The sequence below is a fragment of the Callorhinus ursinus genome, unplaced genomic scaffold (assembly GCF_003265705.2).
Source record: "Callorhinus ursinus isolate GAN/ISIS: 27379988/994484 unplaced genomic scaffold, GSC_fseal_2.0 scaffold40, whole genome shotgun sequence".
Taxonomy (NCBI): domain Eukaryota; kingdom Metazoa; phylum Chordata; class Mammalia; order Carnivora; family Otariidae; genus Callorhinus; species Callorhinus ursinus.
The window spans coordinates 4,490,030-4,508,406 of NW_027397102.1; the positions used below are offsets into that span (position 1 = coordinate 4,490,030).

The 18,377-nt window shown below is 37.4% G+C and overlaps 1 protein-coding gene across 4 annotated transcripts; it reads left to right on the plus strand.

The window, feature by feature from the left end:
• The first annotated feature begins 1,107 nt into the window (after window positions 1–1,107).
• On the plus strand, window positions 1,108–17,967 carry LOC112831295 (putative P2Y purinoceptor 10). Of its 4 annotated transcripts, none has more exons than XM_025881555.2 (2): window positions 1,108–1,238; window positions 16,392–17,967. In XM_025881555.2, exons 1-2 carry the CDS (start codon window positions 1,108–1,110, stop codon window positions 17,425–17,427), a joined length of 1,167 nt encoding a protein of 388 aa, XP_025737340.1. In that variant the 3' UTR covers window positions 17,428–17,967. The 4 variants fall into 4 exon arrangements, with proteins under 4 accessions (XP_025737340.1, XP_025737424.1, XP_025737499.1 ...); XM_025881639.2 differs by having other exon boundaries at window positions 1,147–1,238; window positions 16,389–17,967; XM_025881714.1 differs by lacking the exon at window positions 1,108–1,238 and adding an exon at window positions 2,586–2,685.
• The last annotated feature ends 410 nt before the right edge of the window (window positions 17,968–18,377 follow it).

The window sequence follows — 18,377 nt, forward strand, 5'->3', positions numbered from 1 at the left end:
ATAACCTTGAAATTTGTATTAGAAATCTCCGAGTGTTAGGCATGGCTTCATATAGTTCTTGACTGGTTCTGGTTTTATAAGGAGAGCTTGTTGCAGATTTAGGTTGCCCTCCTACAAAAATGTTGTCATCCACTTTCTTTTTTAATTAGTTTAATCCACAAATTAAAATGCTACTTTTCAACCTAACCCATTGTACTTTCTTGTTTTCCCTTTGCTATGGTTATTACCCAGAAGGCTCTTTGCAGCTCTTGGCCCTGGGTTCTGAATGTGGTTCTCTTACATGACCACAAATGTTTGTATGCTTTGCAAGCTCTGTTTATTTCATAACTATTTTCAGACTTGGCCAACACTATAATCCCCAGGTGTATATATTTTTTCCTTTATTTGCACACTTATAAGGTCCCATAAACATTATACGTGAAGACCAAAATCTTAGTACACTGGAGAGAGAGACTCTGTTATCAGCACTATTTATTTATTTATTCATGCATTATTTGAACATTTAGTTTTTTCATTCATTACCTCATTTATTCATTTAACAAACACAAAAAGTCTTTGTGCTAGACTAACTGGGAATACAGAGATGAGTCAGACATGATTTTTGCCCTCAATCAGTTTGCAGAATACACAGAGAATAAACCATCAACAAAGATAACTAAACTACACATTAAATTATGAGCTTTGGGATGAGAGGTTGAGGGAAGAACATGACATATGGAAAGAAGAGTGTAGCAAACCTTGTTCCACTGCTGTTAGTTCTGACTTATATTTTTGAGGTTTCCTCACCCTATGATCTCAGGCTTGAAGGAGTTGCAACTTTCTTGTTCTAAAGTAAACTCTTTTCATATTTTGCCTCAAAATCCTATCTTGCCACGGAGATTCTAGTGAGACAGATAGACATGTGAGTTTTGGTGGAAAGAGATAGGGTGAAGAACAGAAAGGAAAGCTAGTATGCAGTTATTATTTGATTTTGCACAGACTTTGGCTCCAAACTCCGAATTTCTCTGTACAAATGAAATAAAAATGAAATAAAACTTGAGTACCGTCATCTGCTCAAGGGACTTACCTTTGGTTTGTGCAAATAAGGTTTCTGTGGTGAGACACCAAATGAACTCAACTTCCTCTTTCAACAACATATTTTTCAGATATCAGCAGGATCTGTGCCACCCAGAGTTAGGCTTTTTCACCCTCAGCTCCCTGCAAAGAAACAAGAGTGCTAATCCTGACAAGGCTCCAGGGTAAGTTACAGCCTAGTATCTGGGAAATGGTGGTTCCATGTGGGATGATTAGTGTGGGCATGAAGATCCAGAATAGAGGAAGATGTGGGAACATTGTTCAAATGGAAAATGGTTCCTGGTTTCTCATTTCAGACTTCTTACAGCAGGATCAATGGTGATTGCCCTTGAGTCTAACTAAAGTACAACAAAGTCAGTTAATGCCATCAGTCCCCACCATTACTCAAGGAGCATAGAGTATGTGATGCAGCTCACTCTTTTCTGAGGGCTCTTTGTTTCTCCATCACCAGGGAAGAGAGCACAAAATGTTAAGAAAACTGTGTTTGTGAGACTCATTGGGACAACTTGGCATATACAGCCAGAAAAAGAGTATTTGAATTTTTACTCTGTATAATTTATCTAGTTTCATAATGAAGGAAAAGTTTGTGTATAAGCTTCTTGCTTTGGTAAGTTTAGCTTTCACATATAGAGAAACAGTAAGTTCTTTCAAGACAGAAGGAATCAGATCATAGATTTTGGAGTTGAAAGAGCTCTTAGAGATTCAAATCCACCACAATACAGATGGGGAAACTGAGAGCCAGTAAAGCAAAGACACTTGATTTCAGACAAATGTAAAAGTAAAAATAAATGATTTAAGAGTGTTTTCAGAGGTGTTTCTTGATCCTTTATAAGTTGCTTTGTTGACCCAAGTTTAGCCCTGCTGGATAGCAGAGCCCTTAAGAGGCATGTATCTTTCAAGTGAATTTTTGTTCTTATTACTCTGAGTGCTAGCAACCTCTCTAGTTCTGAGCCATGATGACTGAGTCAAAAGGAAACTTCTGTTGGGGAGTCCTTAAAGGTGGACTGTGCTATGCTTCTTGGAACCAAGATGATTCTGAGTAAAATAATAAGCTTTGTTGTAATTTTGATGGATAGTAGTCGCAGTCCCAAAGATCCTGCCAGTGGGGAAATTTTTATTTTTGATTGCTTAAATGGATGCAGGATGTCACCGTCATTTCTATTAATTGAGGAGTTTATCACTTAGTAATTGTGACACAATAAAATTATTGACTGCTAAAATAGGTGGTATGCTGGTATACTGAAGTGGGAAATGGCCTGAACTGTACCAAGAATCAGGTAATGCATTCAGGGTAATTGTCTTTGCACACAAAGGTTGAACACAGGTCTTTTTTTGTTAAAAGCAGTTCCTAATGAAACTTAACTGGGAAAGTCATTGAGTTCATTTTGTACAGATTGTTCAAACCCTGGCAGTGGTGGGGACTAAAAAATGAGTAAGCATACTTCTGGGTGATTTGGGGTGGTTTTTCATGGCAAGTTGTGTTTGAGGTAAGTCAACTGATATCTTAATAGGTAGGGCAGTCTTTACACTTCAGCCACAGCTTGAGCAAAGAAGACAGAGCTGTCTGTTGTGAAACCACTCTAAGATTTCCAATAGTCAGGACAATGACTGGTAAGTAGTCTGTGCTTTATTGTAAAACTTTTGGTCAAGAAGTCTACTTACATCTAGGCCAGAATATTTTGCAAGGAAATTTTTATCTAGTATTGGTTTGCATGTATCACAGACAGAGTAATGAAGTAGATGGATCAATAAACAGAATCAAAAAGTTTTGGTCCTAGTTCAAGTTTTGCTAATGATTCACTGTGTGGCTTTTGGCAAGTTGTTTTATTTTTGTAGGTCTCAATATTTTCACCTGTAATTAGGTGGGAGAGCTTAGAACTGATGGTCTTTACTTTCCTTCATAACAATGCAATGAATTGACTCTAGGCTCCTAGGTACCTGAGAAGAGTTATATATCATTAAGTGGTAAAAAATAAGGTCATAGCATGAAAATTTAACTAAAGAAGACTTTCTGGAAATATAACCTAGATCGTAAATGGAACCCAGTAAACTTTATCAAGGGCCCTTATATTTCTTCCAGAATAATATTGTCATGAGAACTCAACTTTTAGACCACAGGCAAATTTTTTGGTAAGCAATTTCCTTTTTTTAATGAAAAATACAAACAACAAACAAGGAAAATAGCTCTGAAATCTGATTTCCACAATGACATTGTCACCTAATCACTATTTTTCAATCTTTCAAAATCAAAGTTCCCTTTGAGAAACCTAAAAATGTCACTACAAGGTTATCGTGGACTTGCTTCCCTAGGAAACAGGCCCTAGACTCCTAGAAAAACCTACCCATTACATTGACATTTTCTGAGTACTATGTGTTCAACAGCTACAAAGATTTTATAGACCTGTACTTTCAACAGTTTATATTATAAGAATGATTTTGATTCCCAAATACGTTTACTATAATAAGAAATACTCTTTTTTTCAAATGACTCATGCTTCCAAGCCTTCCACTTTAAGAATTATTATTTTAGTTCTGTTAACCATAGCCATACATTTTTGGGGATTTCCTAAACCCAGAAAAGTACAGGATCCAATCAAAAACCCGTGGAGATTACTTTCTGTACAAGTAAAGGGGAAATTAACTAACATTTATTTAATGTCACTGTGTACCAGACATGAAAATAGGGCATTTCTTGTACATTTTCCATTTAATCTTTACAGCAATCTATGTTGCAAGGACTATAATCTTACTTTTATAAATGAGGAAACTGAAGCCCAAAGATATGAAGAAGTTGCTTCAGGCTAGTCAGCTGATAACTTGAGTTAAGATATGACCCCACTTCTGCCCAAAGAACTTGATTCTTTCCACCTCCAAAATACTGCCCCAACTGCAAAACTATCTAATTAGGCCTCATTTCTAAATGATTAAAAATCTAATAAAGATGCATGCATGAAAGTTAAATTCAAACATTTAAGATTTTGTTTATGAATAGTCTAATTGCTTTAATTCATTTCTCAGGAGAAAAAATAATTTTTACTTCCTCAAATTTATAGAAAAAATGTCTTGTCTAGACTTACAGAATATATACAAATCTTAGTGTTTCTGATATCAAGTGATTTAGAGTTGATTCTAATCAATTCAGGAAATAACAGAGTTCCAAATTCCAGTTGTTCTTTTTTGGCTGTGATTGTGATTGAATGAAGAGCACCATGGTCATGGTCAGACTGGCTTACGTAATACATGTGAGACTTTCATGGTTTAAAGAAGAAAAAGGTCAACTAAGGCAAATCAAGTTAGGTTCCCAAATGACTTGTAAAGGTTGTCCCTTAGGGAGTGGGAGGGCCCCCCTCAGAAACCTTTCCCTATTTGATTTTCCCTTCTCCTTCAAAGATGACAACCCCACATACTGGCCTTATTATCAAAGAAAATAAGAGACACAAATTTGATAAACATGTTCACTTAGTGTTATTAATGACAATGATGAGGGGTAAAAAGAGGGGGAGGACTGAGAGAGTGAAGATTTGTAGAGTTGTATAGGAAAGAGCAGTCACCTTGATACCAGAAGCCTAGGTTTCACTCTCCTCACTCTGCCACTTGCAAACCTTATATCTTCAGGTAAATAAGGTCACTCTTTGAGCCTCAGTTTTCTGATCTGTGAGATGGGGATGATATTCTCTGACCCGATTATTCATAATATATACCTCTACTAATGATTAACTGCAATTATAGGTATAATAATGGTTTGTAAATTATAAATCAATAGATGATTTAAGATGGTGGTTGCTGCATTAATGATGACGGTGGCAGTGCTGGTAGTATTATTTAGAGGCAGTGGTTGAAAGGGGCCATGCCCATAAAATAATAGCAAGTTAGGGCTGGAAGGTAGTTAAAAATCATGCAGTTCAAGCTGTCTATTTTAATAATGAGGGAAATGAAAACCACAGAAGGGAAGAGGCCTAGCAGGGCAACAAAAGAACAATCTGATAGTTACTAGACTCTAAATGTCTTAGCTCCAAACCCAGTACTTGTTTCAACATATCCTACTGCTTTTAAGTCTTCCCCAACCTACAGCAAATTTTGTCACATTCAGCTCACTATTGTTATAAAGAAATTGTCCCAGTACTCTATTCACAGATCTGTTATGATTTGGGTTCATAGGCAAAACTTCCTAAAGATCCTTGGTTTTGATGCAATCCTACCCTGACACCTGGTAGGCAGTCATTTGCCATATATGCATAGATATAAAAGTGCTAGAACTAGAACTGAGAATAATAGCTTAATCTTTGATGAACAGTCTTATCCATAGAAATGCCACTTTAAAATAAATTTTTGTTTGTGCAAAACATTGTCTGTAAAAGAAAAGTTTTAGCTTTCTCTGCTCATAAACAGCTTCATTACATGGAAATCATAATAGCTGACTTTGAGAAAGTTAATCCTGCTGAGCCTCCATTTTCTGATCTGTAAAAGGAGTATAATAATAATTTCCTCAGAGCTCTTACAAGGATTAAACATAACATATGCATAACACTTGGACAGTGACTGACAAGATGCATGTGGAAACTTCTTGGACTTAGCATTTCACTGAAACTTAGAAATCTGGTACAAATTCTGATGACATAATGTAATTTCACATTTGTGAAATCTAGCTTCTAGGTAGTTGGTTGGGAAGCAAAACTACCTTTGGTTAGATCTTACTGGTACCTCCTAAGTTTTTAGACTTAGCTCCACTGAGTCATATTTAAAGACCTGACATACCTTTATGTGCTGAGACAAAATTTAGTTATTTCCATGAAGTTAATGCTTATTTATTTATTTATTTATTTATTTATTTATTTATTTATTTTTAAAGATTTTATTTATTTATTTGACACAGAGAGAGATAGCAAGAACAGGAACACAAACAGGGGGAGTGGGAGAGGGAGAAGCAAGCTCCCCACTGAGCAGGGAGCCTGATGCGGGGCTCGATCCCAAGACCCTGGGATCATGACCTGAGCTGAAGGCAGATGCTTGATGACTGAGCCACCCAGGCACCCCAAAGTTAATGTTTAATGACCATATTCCTGCTTAAGCTTTTGGGGTTCCTGTTGGATTGTAAATAAAAATCTGGGGTGGCATGCTTTGTAATTCTTAGGTGTCCAGATTTATTAGACTCCAAACTTATTATCTTTGCCTTGACCATATATTCAGTAGCAGAGGAGACTATGACCATCGATGGTGAGAGTTGCTCATGGGAGAGATATTAGAAGTAAAGCTAAGGCTATACCTATATGTGCTTATTCTATATATTCTTGTCTTTACAAATCAATGTATATGAACTGAGCACTTAGGGCATGCCTAACCCTCTGCTAAGTAAAGTGAAGAACATAAAAGTCTAAGATATAGAGTCCTCTGTCAGAGAGACTACATTGTTATCATGTAGGCTTTAAGTCCATATAAAAGTATTATATGTGTACAAAGAAGGAGACAGTCATAACAGAGTTTCCCAGTGCAAGGAAAAGATGAGAGTTGAGAGAGAACCCTGAGAAAAAGTAAAATATTGGCTTCTGAGATAGGATCCAGGAAGAAACTTCCCTTTAGGGATTGGCTCCTGTCATCAGATCCCTCTTTCAAGAGAAGAGGCGTCTCCCATCATGGTCCTGGCCTTTGGTGTAAGAAGCATGTATTCTGACCAGAGCACTGCACGCCGGAGTGACCAAGAGGCATTTACTTTGATAAGGGTGATATTGGAGGCACTGTAAATTCTGCTCTTATCTTTATCTAGGTAGTTCACATCTACAGAGCTAAGGGCTGAAGTATATGCTGAAGATGTGGTATTTTCACAGGTTATAATTTTGCCTGGACTTTATTGTCAGTATGGTTTTGGTTAGCTGAGTTGATTATAGAACAACGATGAGATTAAGTCCTTGGAATTAATCTCTACATGAGCCAATTAAAATTGTTTTAATAGTGCTGTATGGTTAACTTTGTTCTAGAGTTAGAGAGAAATAGATAATGAAATTTAGAGTATGACCTCTGACTTCACAGCCCAATGTAGAAAGATCCATAAATAGTTAAACAACATGAGCTGTCACAAAGCAGAGTATTTTTTTCAGTTAAAGATATTTACTGAATGACTATGTGCCATTCTGCTAGATTCTAGAGATTTAAAAATGAGTGAGATGTGGTTTTTGCCTTCAAAGTTCTCATAGTTTAGTTAGAAATATGGACATAAATGGAAACATTTGATATAATGCGGTGAGTGTATTGTTAAAGCAATTCCTATGGTGACATGGTAGCCCCAGCTTGCATTTTTAATACATCATTTTGATAGCAGAGTACTTAATAGATTTTAACAGGGCAATCCTCAAAGGAAATGGATCAGTTAGTGAGTGTTTCAATAATTCAGAAAGGGAAGAGAGAGTGTGACAGTGATGGAGGGAGAGAAAACATGATTGATGGAGAGAAGAGTCTAGGATTATTCTAAGAAGTCTGATAGATAGTGGTGGGTAAGTAAAAGGTCAGGGAATATGATGACCTTTGTTTTGGACATATTCATTTTGAGATGCCTAGACATATTAATATGTGAAATTTCAGCTGGATGCTGAACAAATGGGTTTAATATCTTAGGAGAGACCATGCCTGGACATAGAGAAATGAAAGTCATCAGGATATGGGTGGTAACTGAAGCCATTAATGTAGGTGATGTTACTCAGCATGAAGATGATGAATAAGAAGAGAAGATGCAGACCTAGGGAAAACAAATATTTAAAGGATGTGAAAAAATAAAAGAAATCATGAGAGAAACTCAGTATAAATGGACAAACAGTTAAGAAGAGAATTAAGAAATTCTTGGTTGAAAGCCAAAGGAAGAGAACTTTGCAAAAAGATGGAAGTGGGCAGATTGTGTCCAGGGCAACAAAGAAGCCCTGCATGATTTAGCAACATGGTCACTTGTCACTTTGCTAAGCAGTCTCAGTGAGGTTGTGAGGGTATATACACCACCTTGAAATGCATAAAGAATGAAGAGTGAAGAAAAGGAAACAATCAGTGTAAACAACTATTTTGAGAAGTTTATTTAAGAAGAGAAAAAAAGTAACAAAGAGATAGAGTAGGATGAATACACGAATTATTTTGGAGGTTGGTGAGACTTGATGAAAAAGATCCAACTGAGAACGGAGGAGAGCATGATGATCTAGAGTAAAAGGGAACAATTAATGAAAGAAGATCCTGAGACAGATAAAATGAATTAAGAGCATGGGAATTCATCTTGAGCAACAGAAAAGTCAGCTGTGTTGGAAAGTAAGAAAGATGTAGCTGTACTTAAGATTATATGTGTTGGGGGGAGACAGTAGATGAAATTGAATTGCTTCTCATCCAATAACCTCAATTTTCTCTGTGATTTGAGAAGTTAAGACTTTCTTTTTTTTTAAAGATTTTATTTATTTGACAGACAGAGACAGTGAGAAAGGGAACACAAGCAGGGGGAGTGAGGGAGGGAGAAGCAGGCTTCCCGCTGAGCAAGGAGTCCGATGTGGGGCTCGATCCCAGGACCCTGGGATCATGACCTGAGCTGAAGGCAGATGCTTAACGACTGAGCCACCCAGGTGCCTGAAAAGTTGAGACTTTCTGCTGAATAGTTGGTGGGAATGCAAATTGGAGCAGCCACTCTGGAAAATAGTATGGAGGTTTCTCAAAAAGTTATAAATAGAACTACCCTATGACCCAGCAATTGCACTACTAGATATTTGCCCAAAGAATACAAAAATACTAATTCAAAGGGATTCGTGCAACCAGATGTTTATAGCAGCATTATCTATCATAGCCAAATTATGGAACCAGCACAAACATCCGTCGACTCATGAATGGATAAAGAAGATGTGCTATAGGTATATATGCAATGGAATATTACTCAGCCATAAAAAAGAATGAAATCTTGCCATTTGCAATGACATAGATGGAGCTAGAGAGTATAATGCTAAGCAAAATAAGTTAGTCACATAAAGACAAGTACAATATGATTTCACTCATATGTAGAATTTAAGAAAGAAAACAAATGGAACAAGAGAGAGACAAACCAAGAAACAGACTCTTAACTATAGGAAACAAACTGATGGTTACTAGAATGGAGGTAGGTGGTGAGATGGGTAAAGTAGGTGATGGGGATTAAGGAGTGCACTTTGTGTGATGAGCACTGGGTGTTGTATGGAAGTGTTGAGTCACTATATTGTACACCTGAAATTAATATTATATTTTATGTTAACTAACGAGAATTTAAATAAAAACCCTAAAATCACTCTCTGTTGAGAAAGGTGAGGGATGGGAGAATAGGAGAAAAGAAGCTTTAGTCGAGTTGTAAAGGTGCTGAATGGCCACCATGGAAATGGAAAAACATACTAATCAAGGATGAGCAAAGAGAGTCTGGAGCGAAAAAATCTTAGGCTGGAGATCATAAATTTCTAGTTTTGGCATTCCAAATAAATCCTAGTATTCTTAATAGGATCATTCAGCAGTTTGGATAGTAAAAAAGAAAATGGACTGTGGACTTGATCTGGGATTAAGGCGTTGCCAGTCTGGTACAACAGAAGAATGGTGAACAAGGAAGTTGAGGTTTCTTGTGTGAGAGTAGTTGGTTTGACCATTTAATGTAGGCTGAGTAAGGGAGGAAGTAGGATAAGGGTGGGTGCTGGGTTGGACCATCAGAATTGGAGGGATTTAAATATTTGAAGTCTCTGGGAATGTATGATGCAGGCTAGTATGGTGAAACTTAGTAATTATAATGTTAGAGAGTCAAGAATTGATGATGCTTGGCAGAGAGTAAAAACTTGAAAAGTCCTGTAATAAGGATAATCTGAAAGTGCTTTGGAAAAGTGCAAAACTGTGATATCTTTTTTATAAATTTTCACACATTCTATAACTGAATGTATCTTTGACTCCTCAGTCAAATGGTATCCCAAACTGGCTAATTCCATACATGATTTTTCTTGAAATTCTATTATTCCTGCCCATGCCAAATTCATTGTTGTTGTTGTTTTTACCTCAACTGTTGCACCAGTAGGGTAACCAACTGTACTGTTTCCCTTGGACTTTCATAGTTTTAGCACTGAAAATCCTGTCTCAGGAAACCCTCAGTCTTAAGCAAACAAAACTGTTGGTCACTCTACAAACTCCCAGCTGATATGGACTTCCTCTCATGTCCCATCTTTCCAATCCATCTTCTACACTTCTGCTAGAGTGATTGTTTTAAACCATCAGTATGGTAATATGACATATCTTCCCAGAATCCTTCTATGACTCCCCCTAAAACCTTCCATGACTGGGTTGCATCTACCTTTTTAGTTTCTTTTTCCTTTTACTACCTTCTCCCATTCTTACTTCTCATTCCACCTTTTCCACCATCTCACACTGTTTTCTAGCTAGACTAGAACACCTATTATTGCTATCTATAGGTCCTTTATTAACTTCAGGATGTTTGAATGCTATCTATTCATTGCTGTCATTCTTCTCCCACCCTTTCTTCTCCTGTACACTGCCCACCCAAACTGCTTGTTGTAAATGGATTTACCTTTAAGTTGAACTTCCAATCCTCCTCTTCTGTGCAGGATTCATTTCTACTCCCATAAAAACTCCTTTATTATCTCTTCATGGCAAGTTTCAAAAATCTATTATGGTTAGTTATTCTTATGTCTATCTCTCTTAAATGACTATAAACATTTTGAGGACAACAGTCATGCATTATTTTTTCTCTGAAATTTCCCACCTCGGTCTACTATTCTTAATAATCAACATATTGGATACACCCATAGCAGAATTTTAATTTGCTGTATGAAATCATAATCCACTGAATCCCAGATGAATGGCATTGGTAATACTCAGTGCAGGCTTTCTTGAATAGATGAAACTTGACCAAAACTTCAGAGAGCTAGTAGGATTTAAATTAAATAGTGTATACTTCAGGCAAAGTAAGTTAATTTTATCTCTTCCTCAGTCATCATCTCTGTTTTTCTTTCCAATTCTGTCCCTACAGGGACAAATAAGAAATTTCAAATGGCTTGGAACAAGTGCAGTCTCTTCTGGCTTGAGGTGCTCTATCTCTTAGAATTCAATAAAAGCTGCCTGACATTGTAAAAAGAGAATTAAGAGGCCTACAAGTCTGACTTCTGGTCTTAGTTCCATCATGTTCTTACTAGGTGACCTTGAACAAGGTATTTAATTGTTCATGAATAAATCTCTTTGTCAGTTAAACACTATGGTAGGGGTATTACTGATATTGTCTCACCTTACAGGGATGATGTTATGATAATATGAGGATTTCTTATCACCTATGCCATTTACTACAGTTCTTGTCATGCACTGTTTATGATGTTGGAGATTTTAAAAATATTTCCCCCACCAGACCAGAAGCTTCTCAGGGACAGAGATTATGGCAGATAGTTCTGCATTCTCCACAGGACCTAGCACAGAGTTTATAAGATTATGTGTATTAACTATGTTGATTAAGGCAGCCAGAGTCCTCAAAAAGCCATGGCAAAAAAAATAGAGTTATTTTTCCTTTTTGCTTACTTTTAATGTGTGGAGAGCTTTAGTGACTACAGATGGAGCCTTCTCTCCTTTAAGTTCTTATTCATAGGCAGGTAAGAAGCTATTTGCTGATGAGATAAGACAGTTTTACCCTTTGCAGAATGGCAGCCAAGAAAAATAAAGGGTTGAGATACTTTTAGAAGTAGACCACAAGGACTAGCTTCTTTCTGAGTTCCAGATAATAGTCTTAATGATACTCTGAGACCTTGGGTGGTGCCAGGTTCTACCCACAGAATATGTCTGACCACTTGTGCTTTCTAAATTATTTTACATTTCTCTCAAGTTTCTACAGGTATGAATTTTCTGAGTTAAAAGGGTAGGTACAAGGAATACTGATGATAATAACCCAAATCAGAAGACAACATCATAGGGAAATAGCAAGCAGCAGAAATGTATTAGTTAACATATCCAAGTTTGCAGTTTTGCTTAATGCTTCCAAACAGGGACTTTAAACTACTGTCTACAGTCCAATCCAATTATGTGACTTTTCTGTGAATGCTTCCTAAGTAGCTGGCTGTCCTGGCTATATGGTGATTAACATAACAGATCTTGTTATGGCACTGATGAAGCTAATGGAACAATGGGTGAAAAAGCCAACAGACAAGTAAACACTTAAATTACAAATGTTGATGCTATGAAAGAAGGAACTGAAAGTATGAGAGTTTATAATGATGTGCATGTTTACCTAGATAGTATTGGCAGTGAAGGTCTCTCTGACCTGCAAACTGAGATTAAAAGGAACTAGACATGTGAAGCCCTGGAGGGGGGTAATTCCAGACAGAGAATAAATGTGCAGAGGCCTTCATCAGGAAAAAACTTGGCTTGTTCTAGAAACTGAAAACATCTCAGTGTAGTTGAAATATAGAGAATGAGGAAGAGAATGGAATGAAGTGATGTTGAAGGGCACAAGAGACATATTAGCTACAGCTTTTAAGCTATGGTGAAAAGTTTGGCCTTCATACAATGGAAAGCCAGCAAAGGATTTTAGGGAGGAGAATGACATATTTCAAAGAAAGATTATTTGGGCCACAGTATAGAAAGTGTTAGAAGGGGTTAATAAGTGCCATAGCAAAGGTAAGGGAGTATGGAAACAAGGGTAGTTTCCAATTCTAATATACTACCTCTACACAAAGCAAGTTTTGTGACTGTTGCAACTTATTTAACCTCTTTTGGTCTCAGTTTCCTCATCAGTGATATGGAAATAATCATAGGGCTGCTATGAGGATTAATGAGATAACACATGAAGAGTGCTTAGCCTGTAAATAAATGGTATCTCTCAATAAATGGTAGTGAAAATTAATGTTAGTGTTAGATACAGAATAGGGAATGGATTGCAGGGGTTAAGACTGGAGTGCAGGGAGTATGGTAAATCAATCTCTTTCAATAGTCAAGAAGAAAGGTGACAGTGGCTTACATTAGGATGGCAACAGTGGAAGTATAGATGGATTGGAGAGATATTCAGGAGGGAGAATCACCTGGTTTCTGATTGGATATGGAGGAAATGTAGTGATAAGTGTTAGCAAAATTCTTACTTTCCAGCTTGAGTGTCAGAGGAAAGTCATGATACTTATTGAGAAGGGAGGCTCAGATTCAGGAATGAATCACCAATCTTACACATTTTTCTGAGACAGGAACCAAAGATATATCTAGGTTTAGGGGGAGAAAAATTGGCAACATAGGTGGCACAAGCCAACTAGAAATAGTCAACAACAGAACTAGAAGCAAAGAGAGAGAAACAGAGACAGTGGCAGAAGCAGAGACAGAAGGAATGTACTTCAACCTTAACCCTTCCATTCAGCATTTTTCTATTAGTGGCTTCTTAGGTTGTTCTCCTTTATTAAATTTCGGAAATGTCACAGATGGTCCACAGTAAGCTAAATATTTCCTGAGAGAGCTTATATTTCTGTGCTATCCAAACCAAATTCCTCCAGCTTCACCCTACCATGGGAATTTTACATTTAATTGTCACCAGATTTGGGGCAAAATCATCCTATCTTCATTTCAGTCTGGAAAAGAGATTTTGGAAAGCAGACCATGCAAATCTTTAAGCTCACAATAAATTGTGAATTGCAGAGGCATACACCCCCCCCGCTACACACACACACACACACACACACACACACACACACAAGATGTGAGCTTGATCTCTAGGTCACTGTTCTGGCTTAATAAGTTTCTGTTATTTAACACAGGGGTGTGAATGGAACATCCCCCTTTAGTAAGTGAAACTTTCTACACCAATGAAGCAGGAACAAATCCCCTTGTCTATAAAGTACAAAAGTAGAAGTGTGATTTGGGTGGGTGTGAGATGTTCTCAGTTCTTGGAACTGTAGTGCACTTGATGAATCTTCCCTTGGTTTCTCACAGTTTTTGCATGGATAATAAATAGATAATAGTAGAAACATTGCCAATAATGAACTCAAAGTGGGTGTTGAAGAAGGATGGGTGTCATGTGTGGGGATAGGTGTTTAGTTATATTATAATAGCCCAACTAGAGTAATCCTAGTGTTATAAGATTATAAGGTCCCACTATGGGATTAGAAAGGTTCTTCTATAATGTGCCCTCCAGATGTCATAAGCCCCATTCTATTAAGTAGCCCCTCCTAATCAGAGAGAAGAAAGTGGTGTAGTGGAAATTGCATAGGCTTTGGAGAAAAGAAGCCATAATAGTATATCCCATTTTTACTATTTTCTAGGTTTGTTACCCCAGAAAATTTACTGTATCTCTCTGAACCTCAGTTGCCTCATCTGCACTACAAGAGTAATAATAGTACCTATCTCTGATGATAGCTATGAGAATGAAATTGGATAATGCATGTGAAAAATTTCATTGCAGATTCTGGGGTGCATTCCTGGTAGTCACACCATGATAATTATTTTCTCTTTTCATCTGTGAACAACACTCTACTTTCTGTTCAAAGTCATACATACATAAATAAGATGACTGCATGACTTTTTAGAACATATCACAAGCCAAGTAGCAAGGATGAAATATTAGGGGAGGGAAAGTGAAAGTACTCTTTAGGGGTGCCTGGGTGGCTCAGTCGTTGGGTGTCTGCCTTCAGCTCGGGTCATGATCCCAGGGTCCTGGGATCTAGCCCCATATCGGGCTCCCTGCTCAGCAGGAGGCCTGCTTCTCCCTCTCCCACTCCCCCTGCTTGTGTTCCCTCTCTCGCTGTGTCTCTCTGTCAAATAAATAAGTAAAATCTTTAAAAAAAAAAGAAAGTACTCTTTAGAATAATAGTAGCTCAGAATGTTGACTTTTTTATATGTGATTTAATCATTTGGGGTTCTGTTTTTAATTCACATTTCTATTCCCTGGAATAGGACTTAAAATGCTATAGGAAGTCATTCTGCTACTTATGAGGAGAATCTAAAAGCAACCACTCCTTTGTTTTGTAAACTTACTTAACAAAACAGAAATAATTAAAACAACAAAAATGTTATTTCACCTAAGGAGCAACCTCACTACTGTATTCCACTTCTAGCCCTAAATGCAGTAAACATTCTTGCAATATGAACAGAAGCTATGTTTGTAAAATTTGTTTGGGGGAGGAAAACAAATGAAGAGAAGGGTGTTTATAAAGATTAGGCACCTTGTAATCCCATTTGTAGTCCCAGATCTTCTGTTTAGTATCTTTTTGGCCTTAATAAACCTCTTTTGGTCTTACCTCTACATGTATTATGTGAAGGCTGAATTAAATGATTTCTTAAAGGTATTTTTCAGTCTAAAATTCTACAAGAGTGTTAAACTAAAATAATGAAGTCATTGCTCTCTTATTATTTGCAGGCAGACTGTGTAAATCCATGACCAGACTTTGAGAAACCCTAAAGATTATTTTCCCCATGTTCTATATATATTACATAATAAAAACCACACTAAATCATAAAATAAAATTAAGGACATTCATATTTTTTTCTTATGATGACGACTATTTTAATGAAAAAAACATTAAGTTTTAAATTGTTTCCAAAAAATGATTTTGTGGCCTATTTTACTGGCTCCTTAATCAATGTTTACTGTGACCTTTGGATCATCTGCCATGTCCATGATGTCACACCAGTACAGAATTCTTAGGGAGAAAATTAGTCTCTTCCCTTTTAGATCACAAAGGGGAATTCCTAGTTCAGATTCTGATTTTGTGTATTAATGATGTTTTTCATGTAAATTGGAATAAGACCTAAGCCAGAGAGAGAGAGAGACAAAGTGTACGAGAACCACTTATGCTATTGTGATAGAATGATAAGAAGTTAGTGCTCCCAAGTCCTGAAACTCAGCCAGTATACTGGCAATGTGGGCTAAAGGTGCAGGGTCATTTTCCAAGTGCTGTAGGAAGGAAGGTAGGAAGTCAGAAACCAAAGGAGAAGAAAGGGGATGTAAAAGGTAAAGCTGGATTTCTATAATTGTAATTGTAAATGAGCAGGGCTTGTGTCAAGAAAAATTTGGATGCAAAAAGAACTGACTGAAATGCCATACCCTTTTTGTTGTGATAAGAACAATAAACTAAATATATCAGGACATCCTTGCCTACAAGACACAACTTAGACAATTTGGGAGGGCAGTTTGGAGACAATTCCATGGTTTCCTGATTCATTAGGTGACCTTGGATCAGTAGTATATATTCCTTGAGCATCTGCTTCTTCATCTGAAAACAGGTCTTTTCTAATTTTAATACTCTGTTTCTTTAAGTATAAAAAGGAATCTGGGTGTTGGCTATAGAACTGGTTAGTCATTATACTCTTTTTCTTTGATTAAGCAGGGATTATAACTCCACGGCTTACCTTGATGAGTATACTGAAATATTCAAGATGGTTAGCAACAGTACCAGCAATGCTGAGACTGACTGCAATGCTACTGATGTGACATTTCAGAACTCCCTCTATGCAGCCACCTACATCCTCATATTCATCCCTGGTCTTCTGACCAACAGTGCAGCCTTGTGGGTTCTGTGCCGCTTCATCAGCAAGAAAAATAAAGCCATCATTTTCATGATCAACCTCTCTGTGGCTGACCTTGCTCACGTGCTGTCCTTACCCCTCCGGATTTACTATTACATCAGCCACCACTGGCCCTTCCAGAAGGCCCTTTGCCTGCTGTGCTTCTACCTGAAGTATCTCAACATGTATGCCAGCATTTGTTTCCTGACGTGCATCAGCCTACAGAGATGTTTCTTTCTCCTCAAGCCCTTTAGGGCCAGAAACTGGAAGCGTAGGTATGATGTGGGCATCAGTGCTGCCATCTGGATCATCGTGGGAACTGCCTGCTTGCCATTTCCCTTTCTGAGAAGCACCTACTTAGCCAACAACACTGAGTCCTGTTTTGCTGATCTTGGTTATAAGAAAATGAATGCAGTGGCTTTGGTTGGAATGATTACAGTTGCTGAGCTGGCAGGATTTGTGGTCCCAGTAGTAATCATCGCATGGTGTACTTGGAAAACTACTATATCCTTGAGACAGCCACCAATGGCTTTCCAAGGAATCAGTGAGCGGCAGAAAGCACTGCGGATGGTTTTTATGTGTGCTGCAGTCTTTTTCATTTGCTTCACTCCTTATCATATCAACTTTATTTTTTACACTATGGTGAAGGAAACCATCATTAGTAGTTGTCCCATTGTCCAAAGCACACTGTATTTCCACCCTTTCTGTCTATGCCTTGCAAGTCTCTGCTGTCTTTTGGATCCAATTCTTTATTATTTCATGGCCTCAGAGTTTCGTGACCAACTATCTCGCCATGGAAGCTCTGTCACCCGTTCCCGTCTTATGAGCAGGGAGAGTGGTTCATCAATGATTAGCTAAAAATAAAATAACTCTTCAATTATGACTTTAACTATGTTTCCTAGCTTCTCCCAAAGGCCAGAATGACCAGCCAAACAATTGGTTTAATGGAAGTTTGGGAACAATGGAAATCTTGTGTGATAGTTGTGGTCATAGGGATGTAATGGGGGTGACAGTGTGTAAGAAGTGTGGGAGAGGTAGGGAAGATAGAATTTGCCTGTTTCCTCTTTGAAATTCAAGATACTTTCTTAAGAAACTTAACTCGTTTTGACAGATGTTTTCAAGCAAATGAAAATTGGATTATTTTACCTTAAACATTTCTTTAGAAAATATATTGTTAATAAGATACAATAAATACATGAATCTTTTCCCAAACTGTAAATGCAAATCTCTGTTATATGAAGACTTTTACTTGTGAATGAGAATAAAATTCTTCAGTCTTTCTAAGAGATAAATGCACAGGCAAGGAGGAGTGACAATTGAAGTAATGTGTGCATAAATTTCAGGGCCACAAACCTATTACTGAATAAAGGGCATGGAAATTTGTTCATTCACCGAAAATGTATTGAATGCCTGTTGTATTCTGTGTTATCAATTTCTTGAGTACTTCCACAATATAGCAAGCATCTCATCTGGCCCTTCTAATAAACTTGTAGACGTTTCCAATACAAATGATAGGTAGAACCTCAGAGAGGGGAAGTAACTTGCCTGAGGATAAACAGTGGTAAGCTAAAATTTGTCCTGTATACACCGCATATGCTTAAGTTATTCCCCCTGTTTGTGTTACTTTTTACTAAGTCAATATTAAACTTGACTTAAATGGTGAAGACACAGACCAAAGCTAAGCTGCATGAGACCAAGACCATTTCTACACAATTTGCTTGAGATTATCTGAAAAGTCTGGGTTATAGGAATGGCCGATCAGGCTTCCAGCTACAAAGCATCAAATGATAAATAGATAGTTTTTTTTA